This window comes from Cryptotermes secundus, unplaced genomic scaffold (assembly GCF_002891405.2).
Source record: "Cryptotermes secundus unplaced genomic scaffold, Csec_1.0 scaffold3499, whole genome shotgun sequence".
Taxonomy (NCBI): Eukaryota; Metazoa; Arthropoda; class Insecta; order Blattodea; family Kalotermitidae; genus Cryptotermes; species Cryptotermes secundus.
Genome location: NW_019731302.1, coordinates 10630 through 22365, shown reverse-complemented (window position 1 = coordinate 22365; position 11736 = coordinate 10630). Strand labels below are relative to the sequence as shown.

Sequence of the window (11736 nt, the reverse complement as noted above, 5' to 3'; positions counted from 1 at the left end):
GTATTAACAAAATGTGATCAGATTGAACCCATCTATCCACCACAGAGCATTGTAACATGTATTTATGTATTCCCTCTATATGTTTTTTCTTACTTGCTGCTGCTGTTCTAGTTGTTTATTTGACTGACCTATGGGTATGCGATGCTTTGTTTCTTTTCCTGTGTTCTCTTTATTTATTGTGGCTTGTTCTGAAAATGTGGATTTTGTTACTACTGTGTGTATGTTGTAGGTTGTATGCTGGAATATTGATATTGTTAATATGCAGTCATTAATCATACATATGTTAATTACAATTGAGAGCTGAGTAGCTCAGTCTGTATAGTGGCTGGGCTATAACCACGACAACCATAGGATAGGAGTTTGATTGTGAGTGGGGGTAGGAGTTTTCTTTTTGCCACTGCACCCAGACCGGCTCTGAACTCCGGTACCTTCCTTCCGGTTGGTGCTGGGAGTCTTTCCCTGGGCGTAAAGCAGACTGGGCATGAAGGGGACCTGATCACCTCCATCTGTTGATTCAGTTAAAAATATGTAGGGTTATACATCCACTTCTCCATGTCTGTAAGGGGCTGTGCTTAATTAAGTACTGGGACAACTTTACCTTAAGTTAGTTGCAGATTTTGAAGTAGTTGTTAAGTAATGTCTGATAATGTGATATTTTGTTCAGGTTTGGTGCAGACTTCAGTATGGCAAATCAGGCATCATGTGTGGTGTCCATGTGTGATTTCGGAGATTATGAGCTGATTACAGTCCTTTCATGCATGCATCAATTTCATGCAGAGTGCATTGATACGTGGCGGGAGGTGAGTTTCTGCAGATTATTGCTTTGTGTATGTCACACTTTTAGTTCTGTCGATCTTCAATCTCCTATCTAAAATGTTAAGAACTGAAGCCTGAAACAGTGTTTTCTCTAATGTATAGGTGTGGAACTTTGTCTCGCTCTGTAGGAAGACATGGACTCTGGGTATCTGTCAGAAAATATTATTGGGGATTTGGCACTCGGTTGACATGTGTTTGCATGCATATTAGCTTGTGTGTTAAATGTTAAATACTGCAGGACAGTTTAGTGCCCACTTGAGGTTTCTTTGGGGAGTAATTGATTTTTACACTAAATTGAGGAAGATCTTGAATGGAGAACATTTAACACTGAGACTGTTGACCTGGGGGTCATTAAAATCAAACATAAACTGACAATTTTTTAGTTGAACATTAAGTGGGGGTTCCACTCATCTATATGGTATTCAATCCACATCTTAAGTCAGGTGATTAGTTGCAACTTTTTTCACTGTGCAACAAAGCTTTACTATAGCTCCAGTAGCAACCATTTTCTGGGATCCCATTCAGTCTTCCCAGCTACCTTAGTGAGAGTGTGCGTTACTTCACCCAGGTTTTGTCACCTGTTGCTCATATGATCTGACTGAGAAATTCGTCCTTTGTGGTATCGCTCTAAAATAATCAAAGCCGAAGCCATTCTCTGTGTTTTATGTGAACCCATCTTGTGCAAAACTTGTGATAGCCTAGCGTAACCGTGGTAATCTGATAGAGAAAAGTGCGTGAAGTTTGTGGCACTTCACACGAAAGTTCTGAAATTGTGAAATTTTTTGGTCAGCACTTTTGAACAAGATCATCACACACTACAAGTGGCCAACCACTTTACTCCTCTTTGTAAACATTTATTGACCAAAATTAGAACATTCTACACCATTGTCTTACAGTTTCTTCACTCATTGCATTTTGGCAGTAAACCACATGTAATTCACAATGGATTTCCACAGCACTCATGTTTTTAGCATGAAGAAAGCAGAATTCATGAATTACTTAGGCAGGTTACGAGGAAGATGGTCACGTGTCCTACGGAGAAATGTTGACAAAAAAAGCCTGATATGTCCAATGGAAGAAACGGGCAGTAAATGGCCAGTTTAGGGACACACAAGTTTACGGGCACATGTAGGAAACGGAACAGTGAGAAGAGATTTAATTTTGTGGCAGCACGTTCTCTGAAACGTCTAATCCGCCTACAAATCTACATGATGTCATAAGCTAGATGAATACAACTAACAATCGCTGAGTGAAAACCCGAAAACTTATATCCTATAATAAATAGGACATAATTCAGCTTAGCAATTCGTGTGTTTAATGTGTTCAGTTTAATCATTTGTAATTATATCACATGGTATGTTGCATAGATCCCCAGATTTTATGCAGTGATAGGTTATTTCACTTGAAGTCCAGCAGAATTATTACGGAATGCAATATTTAACACTTGGGAAAATTTGCACGCGAATGCATTTTGTTATGACCAAAAAAAATTACTGAGACAATAAGTATGACTAATATGCACTAAAGCAATCATGCCATATAGGGGAAATGTTTTTGGCAACAGCTTCCTGCAAGTACGAACTTTATCAGAATTGCCTAATCTGCTTCATCAGCTAGCAACACAACATGACAATGGTGAGTGAATAACCTACCACTGAGCACAAAGCGCCTATGAGTGGGACCACAATTAGGACGATGACTTTTTTTTTATTGCTAGTGAGGTGGGACTAACTTCCTTGTACTGCGGCCACTTGTGGCCTATTTTACCGGTCCCAGATAATAGGAGAGGGTGATTGTGGAGCAATTGGTGGAATGAAGATTGGCAGGGGAAACCGAAGTACTTGGAGAAAACTTTGTCCACAACAAATCCCACTTGACCACACCCAAGATGGAACCCGGCCTGCCTCGGTGGGAAGCCAGCGACTAACCGCTTAAGAAGGGCACTGTCCCAGCATTAACATAAACATAAATTTCTTCACGTGCACATTTTTGTAATATTCGTAGTGCAAGAAAATGTTGTTGAGAAAGAATGAGAAATTGGAGACGTTTCTTCCATTGACATACACAAAACTTTCTGTACCATTAGTACCTTACGATCCGGGATAGCCTAGTCGGTATATCGGCTGGTTACGGGGTATACGGCCCAGAGGTCGAAGTGGGTGCGAGGTGGACGCATTGACACACATAGTATTCTTACGAGTAAGTTACTTCCTCAAAGACGGCGAATGCTAGAAAAACAGCCCAGTCCAAAACAAATTTTCAATTTTATTATAATGGGAAAATTTAATTATATCTATTGCCTTTAGGGAATTTTCGAATGGGCGGATGATTTTCTATCTTAATGTTGGTATTCATGTGTACGGAATTTTTTAGGTCACAGATTAACAAAGATGTTAGAGATCAGTGGGTGGCAACTCAGTGCTATTGGCGGGCAACATAACCGCCATGACGTCATGAAGCATCACTGCTGCCGCGGTGGCCGGCGGACAGTCTTGATATAAAATGGCTACCGCCAGTGCCGAGAGCTCGGTCGGTAGGAAGGTATGCTATCATACCACCAGCATTTTTTTACTGCTCCCTCCCAAAAAATCACTGGTTCACACGTATAGCTAGAAATAATAATTGATGTAAATGAAATGTTCATATTTTACAGGCACTGGTGGGAAACGTTCACCCAATAAATAATGTTGCAACCTGATATCTTGTACTACAGAGGTTCTTACTCCGTTGTGTTTTTTCTGTTTTCGAACTGAGTATAACATCACTTCGCTCAAAACCATCTGGAGGAGAATGAGTTAAATGATATCAAACTCAGTTCGGAAACAGAAAACACACAACGGAGTAAGAACTTCTGCAGTACAAGATATCAGGTTGCAACATTATTTATCGGAAGAAAGTTTCTCACCAGTGCCTGTAAAATAAGAACATTTCATTTACATCAATTCAACACCCCCTTACTTAAATGCAATGGATATTTGAACTATAACATACATACAATACTTGTGCTTAGGAAAGCTGATGGTGGGTAAACTTGAAAGAAAATTCTGTTTGCATCAGAGATACTTGTATTCAACTTCATAACTTTGCTTACAACTTATACTTGAAACCTACACAAAACATTGCTTTTCAGTTACACTAATGTGTTATAAATCACGTACAGGGAGTAATAATACTGAGGTTTCCATTGGTTATCAATTTCAGTATTATAATGAAACTTGAGAATCTGATACACACTCTTGTTAACAAGATTAAGATTGCATTTAATAATATATGAAAAGCAATAAAATAATCGCNAGAATAGAAAGCTTTCAAGATAAGAAAGTCTTTCAGTTTTCGTTAAAATAAATTAACATTATCCTTTAAAATATATAATTTATGTGACAAATTATTAAAAATTTTTATGGATGTATAATACACTGCCTTTTGTATAATGGATAGTCTAGCTGTGACGTGACGTGTAGTCTATTTTGTACTCTAGTGTTAATTTTATGTACACTATTATTTGTAGGATACTTATTTTTGTTTTCAATTACAAACATGACCATGGCATATATAAACAAACAGGGAACTGTAAGTATCCCTAATTATCTGAAAACCTCTCTACAAGAACTTCTAGGCCTCATCATTAACACTGCTCTAATTGCTCTTTTCTGAGCCACAAAAACTCTTTTCATTGATGATGAAGAAGAGCCCCAGAAAATAACACAATATTTAAGTTGAGCTTGACAGTAAGCACAATAAGCCATTTTCAAGACTTGCCTACTTACTATAGGCTGTAGTTTTCTAAGCACAAAGGTTGCAAGTATCATATCATCAGAGTATTTTTCCCAGCCCAAATGATTGTCCGGGCACACACCTAAAAACTTAACATTTACAGAAAATTTAAGTGTTTGATCATTATATATTAAATGTAATGGATAATCCGTGGCCTTAGGGGTCATGAATTTCATTACATGTTTTTTTTTAAATGTAGTATTAATTGGTTAGCTTGGAACCATCTATATAAATGTCTCATTACTAAATTAATTTTGTTATTAAGGCTACTAATATCCTGTGAAGAGACAATAAAAGTGGTGTCATCTGCATATAGAACTGTATGTGCCAACCCATTTAGAATTCTAGGCAGATCATTAATATATACATTGAACGACAAAGGTCCCAGTACAGATCCCTGCGGAACTCCATGTTTCAAGTTTTCCATTTAGAAACATACGAAGTTGAGTCTTGAGTTTGTAGTATGATTCTTTGCTTCCTGTTATATAGGTATCTTTCATGCACTTTTAGTAGAGATCCTTTTATTCCATAGTGTTTAAATATTTGGACAAGCAGGTCATGATTGACACAGTCAAATGCCTTAGTGAGGTCACAAAAATTCCCCACAACCATCTCCTTATTGTTCCATGCTTTATAAATATAATCAGTAACCGTAAAAATAGCTTTTTGAGTCGACACACCCTTTCTGAAACCAAACTGATTATCTACAATAACATTATTGTTTGTTAAATGCTGTATTAGTATTAGTATTAATATTAATATTAATCTTTGACTTGTCCCATATCATGTATAATGATTCATGGATGAAATAAAATTGAATTGAATTATTACTCTGTTATATATTAGTATCTCGAATATTTTGGAAAACCCTGTCAACAAGGAAATGGGCCGGTAGTTAGATATTTCTGTAATACTACCTTTCTTAAAGCATGGTATAATATTGGCATATTTTAACCGATCTGGATAAATTCCAGTGGTTAGGGATAGATTAAAAATATGCATAAGTGGTTTGGTTATTTGTTTACTACACAGTCTTATGAATTTGTTTGATATACCATCATATCCACAGGAACCCTTATTCATTAGTAACGAAATTATGCCAAAAATTTCTGACGATGTAATTGGAATATTAACTATTTAAGGTAATTTGTCGGTAAGACTACTTATTGTTGCTGACCACTCATCCTCAGTTTTTGGATATTGACTAATTAATTTCTCCACTGAATCTATAAAATAGGTATTAAAAAACCCAGCTGCTTTATTAATTTCAATTTTGATTTCACCATTTTTGAAGTCTGCTGGAGCAGCTTTTCTTTTAGCTACACAACCAATTTCATTATTTATAATTTTCCAAGACATTTCAGATTTATTTGTGGATTTCATTAACATTTCATTGTAGTACATCTCTTTAGCTTTTCTAATGACTCTTCTTAATATGGAACAGTAACAGGAGTAATATTCTCTTATTTTAATATGATGAGTTACTCTACTTATTATGTAGAGGTATCTTTTACATCTACACGACGCTTTTATTCCACCAGGTATCCACTGATTTTTATGCCCCATATCCATCACAAATTGCATGGGGAAGCATGATTCAAAAATGACTATAAATGTGTTTAAGAATGCATTAAAACTTGCATCTACCTCCACACTACTAAGGGTCATATCCCATGTTTCATTTTGTAGTGCCTCCGTAAACATCATGACTCCAGTCCTAGTTATTAACCTCTTTTTAACAGGTGTATACTTATTCCGCTGAGTTCCGAACACATTATTTATCACCAGATATTGCGCATCATGATCTGATAGACCATTTTTTACAGAGTGCACATGATATGTATTTACTCTACTACAGTGCAAAAAAATATTATCAATGGCCGTGCAGGATTCTTTTACAATCCTAGTTGGGAAGTCCACAATATAAAACAAGTTATACGTTTGCATTAATGAACTTATTTGATGCACATTTCTCAAGTCACATAAAAAATTTATATCATGATATAAATCATGATCTGAAACATGCTCATGTTTCCAAATTCTATACTAAACACAATAATGTGGCCAAAATAATAAATTAACTGAACAAATATAATGAACCTTGAAAGTCTGATATATATACAGTGCTTGAAGTGGAATGAAAATAGAACCAGGATGGTTCTGCATGTGGAAAGAGGAAACGTGTTCAGACGAAGTGCGAGAAATGTGATATGGGACTGTGCATTCTCGGGTGCTTCAAACAGTACCACATGAAAGCAAAATTTAGTTAGACGACGCAGGGGAGTAGCCTGTACAACCATGAAACAGATAACAACAACAACAACAACAACAACAAAAAAGGTATTGTACATTGCATTTACTGCCAAAGAAGTAACGGGATACTTTTAAGCCATTTAGAAAAAAACCGGGATGCCTTCCCGCCGCATCCCGCCTCACCTCAAGCCCTGTATATATATATATAGTAAAGTAAAGTAAGTAAAGTAAAGCTATCACTGTAAAAGGCCGTGAAGGCCCATAGAGTTGTGATACTTTCATACGTTCATAAGATCAATCCTGAACACAATAATATGGCCAACATAATGCAATGACAGAAGGGATATACCCATAACAATAAATTAGATGAATATAATATGTAGACACTAATAAGTAAAACTTCCTACCTAGGAAGTACTTAATACATTTAATTACAAAATATATCCTGACATTGATTCTGCTCCTCGGTGTTTCACGCTGAATCAGGTAACCTGAATATTGCAAGTCAGTCATAAAGTAATGCCACTTCACTCTTACCCACACACATAAACAAGAGCCATCTGAGTCAGAAAAGAATTTCCCACACAATTCTTGACTGAAATATAATTATTTTCAGATACAGGGCAGAATGAACTCTGATCATCTTCTGACAACTAGTTCCACACAGACCTCTGATAGCAAGTGCACTGATGATGTTAGTCTTCAGGGCATCTACAAACTGTCCCACAGTTGGATTATTGTTCAAACCATACTACGAACGAATAGCTTCAAATGTGTTCACAAGGTGATCATCAAACAGCTGTTGCCAGGTATTCACCACAGCACCACACTGAAAGAACATTAAAAAGGAAATTAGTGGGCTTCCTTACATGATGGACTTGTTCAGATTTGAAAATAACACACTTTACTTTAAAGGGACTGCCATTATAAAGATTTTGTATATTTGATTAAATTATTCCTCATAGCAAAGTCTTTACCACCTTATTCTCTTATAAATCATATTACTGACAGTGTGATCTGCTTTTCAAACATTTAACATATCCTACATAACTTGTGTACTGATAAGATTATATTGTAGCATCCTGTTGCATTCTTCCATTTTATAATAAATCTTATTTTACAGTCTTATGTGAAACTATTTATTAACTTTAAGTTTAAAATTTAAAACTTAAAAAGTTGCACATGACAGTAAAATAAGATTTATTATAAAATTATATATTGGTGTAGTTTCATAAGTAATGAATGATGATGACAATGACATTCTCGCTAGCCACCTGTAGCCAATACAGTGTTGTGGCTTGCTGCAATGATTGATATGCCTGAGTTCCACATCAGAAGTATTTATATTTACAGGGCTTATGAGAAACGAGGTTTTTTTCACTGCAAAAGTTGGTGGCTACTTGGTAATGGTTGCACTGCAAACACTTCAAAGGATTAAGCAACACATAATAAAGTAATCACACCATCAATTAAAACAGACATACCTTGCTGGATCCCTTGGAAAGCTAAAGAATTTGATGCCTTGCTTGCTGGATGACAAGCACCCAGAAGCAGCACATGTTTTCGTTTTTATGTTTATACTGCAAGAAGCAATACAAAAATTATAACACCATCACGGTACTCTTACAACTCCTTCACATTCAACAGACAGTCTTTGTGATAAACCGAAAGTTGCAGAACATATCATAAAACAAATATCGTTTAGATGACAGTTCATGATAACCAAAAAAATTTTATGGTTGAAAGAATTTATGTGTTTCTAATTTCATTTGTGGTAGTAAGCATAACATCCCTATACACAAATAATATGTTTAATATGGAGCTGTAACTTCGTTCGTAAATGTCTACTTTCGTTTCGCAACCACATGAAATCAAAATTCATACTTAACCAATTTGCATATAATGCACCACCATAACCGCACGTAATTGTGGGTATTCAAGTTGGTTTGTTTAGGCTCTCTGATTGGTCGAGACCTGCGTGAGGTTTCTTCCGCCGCTCTTAGAGGCAGTAGTTACCGTTTTTCCCTTTCCCCTATTTCAGTTCCCACCCCCTTTAGAGATTCTCGGTAGCAGCTCCCTCAAACTCCCACGTTATTGGTTGGCAAAATGCCCACCATAATAACTCGGTGAAACGCTCCTGCAATCTATGTTCAGCTCACATGACTAAATTAAAAATGACCTCCAGGGCCGAGAGCACAATCAGTAAGAAGGTATGCCATCTTAGCAACTAATTTGAGTGCTACCCTTCGCCCCCCGCAAAATGCTTTTTTTTTCGCTAGTAGCAATAAATACTTTTAGATCTCTTGTCCTGCAGTCTCTCTTTCCTTCTTGCGTTCCCACTAATAACCTATATGCATTCCTCGCATCCCTATTCGTGCTACATGACCTACCAAATTCATCCTCCTCGAGTACTAATATTGAACGCAGTTCAAAGTATTCATTTACCCATGAACCAGTTTCAATTTTTGAACTGTGTTCAATATCACTAGTCGAGGAGGGAATCATTTATGTACAAGTTGAAAAGAGAAGGGGAAAGGACAGAACCTTGTGGCACCCCTGCTTGCATTTCCCTTGGCGTTGACATTTCGCCTTCAACCGAGACCCTGAATTTACGTTTAGAAAGAAAGGACCCAACAGGCTTGGTCAAAATGTTAGAGAGTTCCAATTTTGATAACGTAAACAGCAAGCCTACGTGCCACGTGGTATCAAAGGCTTTTTCGATGTCCAAGAACACTGCAGCCCTAGTCATTTTATTGTTGAAATTAAGGGTCACGTGGTCCGCCAGGCTCATACATTGCAATGTCGTGCTGTGACGTGCACGAAAACCAAACTGACTTGCGTTGAGCAGGCCTCTTTCTTTGATATGTTTACGGAGGAATTTCGAAATTGCTTTTTCGAATAGTTTTCCCGTCGTGGACAGGAGGCTGATCGGACGTAAATTTTGAGGAAATTTCGGGTCTTTACCCGGTTTAGGTAAAGTTATTATTTTTGCTTCCCTCCAAGTATTTGGAAAATGAGAGAACCGAAAACAGTGATTGAATAAATGAGTTAGGTGAACCAGTGGTCGCCTTGGAAGGTGCCTGAGGCATTCATTTGGGATGCCGTCAATTCCACAGTCCTTTTTTAATTTCAGAGATTTTATTAACTTTTCAACGTCACATGGTCTGATCCTTAGAGGGGAGTTTTCATCCATGGCTTCCAGCAGAGCTTGAACTCTAGCCTCCACCCGCTGTTCATGGTTTTCGTCGCACAGGTCATGTGGCATGAACTGAATTTCCAAACAGTCTGCAATTTCATTGGCTTTTTCAGAAGGATGAAATTTTAGGCCAGAAGAACCGTGAATAGCAGTTGGTGCCCTTGGTCTGTCTCTCTTAAGGAGAGATTTCGCAATGGGCCATATACTCTGAGGTGTGACTTCAGTGTTACCTATTTTTGTATCCCACCGTTCAAGTGCCTTTTTATGGGTCATTCACCTGATTGATTTGGTGATCCAATTGACTGCCATTTTACACGCTGGATCCCTGGTTTCTTGCCACAGTTTTAGTAGCCTCTGTTTATATTTTATCAAACGATCTAGACCAGGAAGATCGTTGTTTATGTCCAAAAGTGTAATTTTACTTGTCGACAGCCTATATGCCGAAGCAATAGAAGCTGCAAAGTCGCGTGCCGCTTTATCGGCTTCTACCTCCGAATTAATTTCTTGTTTAGGTGACATTAATTCAGAAGCGAGGGGATCTGAATCCAAAATATCAGAGACGATGACCTGTGACACACTCATATTTTTTTGAACCGCAATGTCTAACACGTCACCATTTCCCGCAGGGGAATAATGAGTGGGGCACTATGGTGCCGAAATTTCGAAATCACTCCTATCAAATAAATCAACCAGTTTCAAGCCTGAGGGTTTTGAAACTCTGCTATTCCAAAATGGGTTCTTAGCATTCAAATTACCTGCCAAAATAGACTTACGTCTGAAGTTTAAGAGCTCAGTGATATCAGTATCACTCCAGGCTCTGCCTGGAGATTTATAAACAGCTGCAAGCAGCACTTCGCTATTACCAATTGGTATGCAGACCCCTGTCGCTTCTACTGAAACAAGGGGTGGTAGGTCTACATGGTTATGGGGAATGCCTTTTCTTACTGCAACGGCAGTTCCGCCTTTTCTGCCCGAGTGGCGGTCAATTCTATAAAAGTGGTAATTTGGAATAAAGAACCTCTCATGAGGTTTCAGATGTGTGTCTGAAAACAGGGCCACATCTACGTGTAGGGCTTGCAACTGTTTACTGAGCTCATAGCGCTGCCTCCCAATGCCGTTCGCATTAAATGCTATGACTTTGAGTGGCCTATGAACTCTAGTGGCCATTTTGTTTCATTAAGTTTTGTACAATTTTAGTTATGGCCATTATTTTGTTCTCCTTGGAAACTGCACCACTGACATCTGTCATAATTTGCTGTACTACAGTCACTACTCTCAACATATTGTCGAGAGATTGACTGTTTACATTAGGAGCCTGAACTGACTGACCTGTGTGTTGTTCCAATACAGGGATCGGGACGCTCGGTTTCGTGGCTGCTAGTGGAACTGCCACTGGTGTTTGTCGAGTCTGAGACAGCTGCTCCTGTGATGTGTTGCCTCGGAGAGTCGCCGCGATGGAAACTCCAGGGGTGACGATATTTGATGAGAACACCCTTCCTGTTGTGGTTTTGGGTGCTCTCTGCAATTTCCTCTTCTGCAGTTCCTCCTTCGCGTGACTGCAGCCGCGGTAGTTGGCGGAATGCGGTGTCTCTCCATTGACGAACAATCTGTCTCAGTCAACCTCAGGATGCGATAATATCAAGCAAAACCTTAAAACTAACTTTTGAAGATGTTGTTCCAAGACTTCGACGATTGTC

The 11736-nt window shown here is 38.1% G+C and overlaps 1 protein-coding gene across 2 annotated transcripts in view; it reads left to right on the top strand.

The window, feature by feature from the left end:
* Positions 1–462: 462 nt before the first annotated feature.
* Positions 463–11736, top strand: part of LOC111867028 — a 21887-nt gene continuing 10613 nt past the window's right edge. The window contains exons 1-3 of one of the 2 annotated variants that reach the window (XM_023856492.2): positions 463–800; positions 7460–7652; positions 11390–11708. In XM_023856492.2, the coding sequence (XP_023712260.1) occupies positions 684–800; positions 7460–7652; positions 11390–11451 (372 nt within the window). In that variant the 5' untranslated portion in view covers positions 463–683 and the 3' untranslated portion in view covers positions 11452–11708. Of the gene's footprint in view, positions 801–7459; positions 7653–11389; positions 11709–11736 lie in introns of those variants that run through there. The other variant, XM_023856493.2, reaches the window with a different exon arrangement.